This window comes from Pteropus medius, unplaced genomic scaffold (assembly GCF_902729225.1).
Source record: "Pteropus medius unplaced genomic scaffold, Ma_sr-lr_union100, whole genome shotgun sequence".
In the NCBI taxonomy this organism is placed as follows: Eukaryota; Metazoa; Chordata; class Mammalia; order Chiroptera; family Pteropodidae; genus Pteropus; species Pteropus medius.
In genome coordinates this window covers 14,983,157-14,990,591 of record NW_024352787.1, presented here as the reverse complement: position 1 = coordinate 14,990,591, position 7,435 = coordinate 14,983,157, and the positions used below count along the sequence as shown (strand labels likewise).

The 7,435-nt window shown below is 37.0% G+C and overlaps 1 protein-coding gene across 1 annotated transcript in view; it reads left to right on the top strand.

The window, feature by feature from the left end:
* The first annotated feature begins 353 nt into the window (after nt 1-353).
* The window catches only part of STK17A (serine/threonine kinase 17a), a 37,697-nt gene continuing 30,615 nt past the window's right edge, over nt 354-7,435 (top strand). The window contains 1 exon segment of the mRNA XM_039849448.1: nt 354-686. Coding sequence (XP_039705382.1) covers nt 476-686 — 211 coding nt within the window. The 5' untranslated portion in view covers nt 354-475.

The window sequence follows — 7,435 nt, the reverse complement described above, 5'->3', positions numbered from 1 at the left end:
CTCCTGCCTCCGGATCTCCCTTGCAGTGTAGGAAGAAACCAGGTGCCCGGAGCAACTCCTCACCCGCCCAAGGGAAAGTGGATTGTGAAGCTCCATACGGCTGGCAGCTCGTATGCCTTTCATGAACGATGGTTTTGGAACTCTCAGATGCTTAACAGGCGTATAACCCGCTTAGCCTGATCTCAGGCCAGAAGGGTTATGCCATTTGCCGCCTCTTGGCTGCAGAGAATGAGCGCTGGGTGGCCGGCGCTCAGGACCCGTGGAAGCTCGGCAAGGGGGCGAAACCAAGGGCAGAGCGGACTAAGGGCGGGGCGGGGCGGCTGGGATCCCTCTTGCGGTTGTCTGAGCGTGGCGCTGGGCAGAGCGGGTGGTTTCAGACTCTTCTGACCTGCGCAAGGCATCTGGAGGTGGGAATGTTATCCGCCGGCAGCTCCGAGAGAGCGGGGAGGCCAGAAAGGAAGCGCGCCCAAGCACCATGATTCCTCTGCAGAAGCCGGGCAGCGGTGGCTTTTCTGCAGCTGCCGCCTCAGGCTGGGGCCGGGTGGGTCAGGCGGGCGGAGGTCTGACCTCGCGGCGCTGACCGCCGGCCCCGCCCCAAGCCCAGGGCTTGCTAACGGAGATCCGCGTCGCTGTGCGCACAGACTCTTTCCAGGACAGCTACAGCCTGAGCTGGGCAGGTGAGCGGGAGCCGATAAGTGCTGGAGGTTGCGGGGCTCGCTGAAAGTGGCGGCGCGTGGGTGGATAGCGTGCGCTGTGACTAGACACAGACATAGGTGTGGGTGGCGATTAGGGCAGCTGGTCGCACCAGCTACCCCTTTGCGTTCCACGACCAATCCCCAGAGCCTGCGCGGCGCTCCGCGAGCGCTTGGTTTTCACTTGGCAGTGGGTGTGAGAAAGTCTGTCACGAATGGTTGTCAAAACCTTGATCCCCTTTCTCTCTCAGGCCCTTTCCGTATCTGCGGTGTTTTACTCTTTAAAGAGAGAGGCATGTGACCCACTCTTCTTAACATTTACCCATAGTGGCGGATCTGAAGAAAAACTAGAGAAACGTTTGGAGTCAGCTCCGTGTTAGCCCTAGTTAACTTGTAGATTCTCCATCTTTTTATGTGGCTATAGTAAAAGGTAACATCGGGCGTGACAGCTTCTTCTGCACCAGTATCGTGTGATTTGTCAGCTAACTTCATTTTCGATTATCTGGTTTTGTACTCTTTTAGTGCAAAAATATTTAGGTCCCTGTGTTTTGAGTTCAAATCGGCTTCATTCATAGGCTCTCGGCCCTTGTCTCACTCTATTCTGCTGTGTGCAGCCTTTGCATTCTCCTCCCCATGCCACTTTGTGTGTGTTTGTGTGTTGGCGAGGAGAGTGAATAGAGCTGTCTTACAACTTTTGTCTATTTAATTATAAAAGATAAAGGTTGTTTGGATACTTGACATTTTGTATGTTGAAGAGAGGTGATTTAGTGATAGTGGTTGGGGACTGATTCTTTTACCGTGAGAACACTTTGGAGAAGTTGTCAAAAGCACTGGCTTTGGGGTCAGACCTGAGCTGTGCTTGCTATGTGTGCCTTTGGATGGGTGATTTAGATTCCCTAGTCCCACATTTCTCACCCATAAAATCAATACAATGACAGTACCTACCTCATGAGGGTGTTATGAAGATGCCATGCTTGTAAAGCGCAAGCCACTGAGCCAGGCACATAACATCCAATAAATGTTAGCTATAGTTGTAAACATTTGTTGTGGTTGCGAAATAGCACCATGTTGTAATGAGGAAAGGGTCTGACAGTTATTACAGACTTCATCTGGGGTCTTAAAAAAGAGGGTCTTGTAATATTGGTAACAATGTTAAAACCGTGCTTTTCTACAAGTTTTAAGGTAACTTTTAGAAATAGTTGTTTGTTTTTTGAGGGGGAACCTACCTTTAAAATGTCTTACTTATTCTATATATTAACAAAGGAAAAACGTCCTTCTGGAACAAGATTTACTTCATTAAGCAGACGACCTGTTTGTTAAGAGAATTAAATAAAACATATAGCATTAAGGCTGTGCTTCACCTAAGAGGGGAGGGTACTCAATAAATGTAATTCATTGTGTAACTCAATGAAATTTTTTTACATGTAACCAAAAAGCAAAACTAAGAAAACCTGCAAAACCTCAAAATATGCTTCTATCTTTGGCGTAAGTAATGAAATCTCATTGCAAAGAACGTAGGAACTGTTTAGAAATCTCAGAAAAGTTCATTTTGTGTTATAAGCAGTCTTTGTTTAAGGTTTATAAATTTTGCTGGTATATTATGGTTTTGACATAATTTAGTCTGTTTATGCATAATCCTTTCTGTAGCAAGATAGAAAAGTTGCCTCTTTTTCCAACTATTAACTCTGATTGCATTTCTAATAAACTTTTATCCTCTTTTCTCTTTTTTAAAATTTGTAATTAGTTGTTAAACTAATTGACCTCATGCTGATATAGAACTTAAAAAAATTATCCCTGTTATATTTTAATGATATAGTAGGACAAACAGAAGATATATTCATTTTAGTCTATGGCCTGTCATTTAGTTGAAAATGTTAAAGAGCTGTGAATAGCTAACTGTTCAAACACAGAAATTGAGGTCTTTCAGCAGTTACCATTATTTTACCTTAAAGAAATATAAAGCTTTCAGTGAAATGGTGTTGGAAAAAATTTTTTAAATAGTCACTATTGATTCCATGGTAATGACAGGATATAATATTAATTATTTTAAGAAATGTTCTGTTCTTTCATATCTCCAGTAGAGTTCATGGCAACCTAAATGTGGGTAAATATACGATGCAAAATTTTCTTTAATTTCTTGAAGCTTTATTTGTTATTCCTAAGCCTTTCTTTGAGTCAGGATACGTGCCAATGTAAACAAGGCACAGGAGACATGACCTTGGGTTCTGAGGGTTTTTTCATAATTTTGATATCCCTTGAGTCTGTTGATAGACTCAACAGAAAAGTGTTTCTAGAAATTTAAAATTATATTAATTGCACATCAAATGACTTGCTTTACATGTGTTTTTGTTACCTAGTCCTCAACTTTAATATTTTTGATATATTCATAAATTTTAAGTTAAGAAAAAAAGATTTTTAAAGCCAAAAGAACATCTTTTGTTTTTCATATTGTTTTATTTTATTATATATATTTTATATTATTATTTTTTATATTCAACTCATTGTTGAATTTTCCTATGGGGAAAATAAAAGATATAAATGAGTTCTCTACTGGAACAGGTACTTCGTAAATATATAGGGCCTTACAGTTTACAAATTTTTTCACATGTATTATCTCATTTAATTCTCATCATAAGCATGTTTAGAAAGTCTTATTTTTCAGATGAGAAAATCAAGACAGAGATAGATTGAGTCTTGTGAGAGACTAACCTGAGACTCTTAACTTTGAAATAACTTCCATTATGCCACAGATATTTTTCAAAGAATAATCTGTAGTCTATCATGTAGCTAAAGCAATTTTCCATAGTTTTAGTGAGAGATAATGAGTTGCAAATTGGAACAAACCATGCCTAGTTTCAATGTCTGATAGTTGCCTCCTGACACCTGACGTGGGCCTTATGGTAGATAAGGATGTCCTATCTCATTCTCCTCAGAGCAGTTGGTAGTAACTGGAACAAGGAAGTATTTTTGTCAGAGAATGTTCAAGTTGAAGGGGTTGCAGGAGTGGGCGTATTTCAGGAACTGTGTGTCCTTGACCTAGATTCAAAAGTGTAGGTAATGGCTTCAGATTTTGTACCTTACAACTACTTAAGCATGTGTCATAAACTGTAAGTTATATTTTTTTTATTTTTTTAGAAATAAAAGACCTTTAAATAATGTTATCCATGTAGAAATTGCTTTCTTTTAGTACAGATACTATTTAAGATTTCTTGGTGACTAGTTATTAATTTGAAGAATATTTACAAAGAATTTTGAATAATCTGATATTTTTGGGTGGACAAAAAAGTTGGCTATGTTTGTGGTTCAGCAGCAGGCATTACTTAGAAAGTATGGTTTCTGCTCCAAGGCAAATACTTCATTAAGTAAACCGTGTTAATTTTGAAAAGTTGGAGCATATAATGTCAAATTAAAATCCTAGTTTAAAATATATAAACTTAAGGATAATTATTATCAGCCTCTTAGAAATTTATAAGTAACAAAATTTAATAAAATCTGATTATTGAACCAAGTGCATTGGAAAGCTAAGTAACTACGGTCATTGATTCACCTATTCAGGTAAGGAAGAAGGAACTAGATTTATTGAGAAAATTCATACATCAAGTACAGAGTTCAAATTAGATCATGCCCAAACTCCTCTGTCCCATGGTTCTTTTTTTGCTAATTATTATCATTATCATAGATTCGAAATTAATGCCAAAAATAATAAAAATAGCTACTGCTTACTGATTACTGATCATTTGCCAAACTACCCTGCAAGGTAACTGCCATTAACCTTATTTTACAGATGAGGAATCTTAAGCTCAGAAAGGTTGAGTAAATTGCCCAAGATTATACAGTTATCAGCCAGAATTTAAAACTGAGTCTGACTTTTAAAACCATGTTCCCTCATGCAGATGTCTAATCTGATGGATTTTTACATTTAAGATTAACAGATATGTTAAGTTTTGTTTGTTTGTTTGTTTTTTCCTTTCAGAGGTAAGGAAGATAGAATCTATTCCAGGTCTTTCTTGAATGGAACTTTGTTACATTTAAGCCATCACCCCAAAGCAATTAAGCAAATACTATACTTATATATTAAACCTATAAGGCACTTTACTAGGCTCTGGAAATTATTCCCCAGTGTAACAAATCAGTCACTATTCCCTTTATAGGCAAAATGGCATGCCACATGGGAAAATCTTATGGGGAAAATAACATTGAGCTGAGCCTTAAAGAATGAATGAGATTTCAGTAGTAGTGATGAAAGATACTCCAGCCAGTGGTAATAAAACAAATAAGCATAGTGGAATTAAAATTCAGTGAAAGAATGGCAAGTAGTTCAATGTGGCTGAAATATTAAACTTTATGAGGTTAAGTTCACATAGAACTTATTATTAACAAAATAGTAAGAACAGTATATATATTCAGGATGCTATCTTATATCATATTTGAGTAGCTGCTATTATGCAGAGTGCTATGGATATACTAAGAGGAATGATAACTGAGGTGCCTGGAACACATAGTCAAGCAAGGGAGACAGTCAATGCAATAAATTGTAATATCTCAGACCAATTTAAATAATATAATATGGGTATAAAAAAAGCACCTTATTATAATCTAGAATCAAACCTAGAATCTCAGAGTGCGCACACACACACACACACACACACACACACACAACTACTCGATTAGCATCTACAGTTTTTGCTCTTATAATTTCAGAACCTTATATATTCTATTCCTGGAATGCTGAATCCCACATTTCTATGTACTGTGTGGCTCTACAGAAAGATCAGTTCCCAGAAAACACTTTTTATCTCCTCTTTCTCCTTGAGTAGTTTTAAAGGTTCTCCCATTGCACCAGTCATTTAGAGATGAAGGCAATAAACATTTCCTCAAACCATGTGGTCTGCTGTCTTGCTACCAGTTTCAGTGATACACAGTATTAGAATGATGGAAGAGTTTTCTTCAGCATGGGATAGTGCAGAGGTAGGCTCATGAGCTATATAGAATATTTTTTACAGTTTTAAATGGTTGGAAATCAAAAGAAGAGTAATATTTAATGACATGGAAATTATATGAAATTCAGATTTCAGAACCCATAAAGGTTTTTTTAAACCCAGCCGCACCCATTTATTTGCCTATTGTCTCTGACTTGCTTTCACTCTTTAGCAGCAGACTTTAGTAGTGACAGAGACATTCTGGCCAGCAAAGCCAAAAATATTACCTACCTGACCCTTTACAGAAAAGTTTGCTGCCTTTCAGTATAGTGCATGATATTGTGGAAAGAAAAGAGTAAACCTAAAACTGTGAGGGATGTATCTACAAAAATAAAGGTGATGTCAAGAGTAGTTTTCGGAGTTAGAGGAGAGCCATGGGAACTGTTCTGCTGACCCGAAGAATTGGATGCATGGCCTCAGATATCGAGTAAATATAAGTTTCTTCCCTATATTTGCCTCTGGTCCCTGAATTTAGCAATAAATCTTCTGTAACAAAGGTTCCCAGAGTTAGCAATGTATGTGAATCCACTTCTCGAGTCCCTTGTCTTTCAATCTTGTCTTCAAATACATATATTTGGGCCAGATAATAAGAAGTATTTTACTTATTGTATAGTACTCTATTGCCTTGAATTTTAGGTGTGGTAATAAAAAAAAAATTGTGTGTTTGATGTGGGAGTACTTTGAAGGCAGCTCAACTGAGTTATTTCTAATTTACCAGGAACATGCTTGCTGTCAATTTTATGTTGGTTAGTTTTTCACAAATTAAACTTTCTCTTTTATCTCTTCTTTTGAAACTTCAGACATGTAGGTATTTTAAAAAATCAAGTTATTAATGGTATCTTTTCTCTTTCTTAAAAGCATACAAAGATCATCAGGAACCTTTTAAAGCTTGATGGAAATTTTATGGGGTAAAATAAATGGAGGTATTAGTCTATGAAGAATGTTTATGGTTTGATCTCTCCAGTATCTGTAGAAATCTTTCATATTTCTATGAACAAAAAGAACTCTGATCTGAACAAGGGTGCTATTAGGTAGATTGTCACCATATTGAACCTCTGGAGGGCTATGTCTAAGGATTCATCCTTTAACATTTTTATTACTGATGGTAACAAAAACATAGATGGCATCAAAATCATGTAATAAATTAACTAGGAAGGAAGAATTAATACTCAAAATTATGTCAGTAGTCTAGAATGCTGGGCTAAAACCTAGAAATTAGAATTTAACAGAACAAATTAAAATCTCACATTTAATTAAAAAAAAAATTAAAAATATAGTATGAGTACACTGGCTTGAAAAAATTCAAGAAGAAAATGATCTAGGTAGTTTATTTACCAACCCCACATGAACTATGAAAAAAACTATCAAAGTTTTTTTAAAAAAGTGATATTAGGTTGTATTGTGCCAAGATCAACAAAATAATAATCATGTAATACTTTGACCAGATAATACATGGAGTAGTTTCTTCGAATTTGGTTGGCACATTGTATCAGCAGTTTTGATAAGCCATAATAACAGTTATGAGGTCTAAAAACCTTATAGGGATAAGGAATGATTGAAAATTGGAAAAGAGAGTGGCAGTTAACAGATCGTGTTATATAACAGGTCATGTTATATAACAGATCAATACCTGATATAATGTCAGAAGAGAGAATGGGTCTTTCTGTACTGCTCAGACTACAGCCCTTCACCTGAAGTTAGGTTCAGACTTGTAATGAAAACCTTATTAAAATAATATGCACCTAGAGATGGAAGAGACTACCT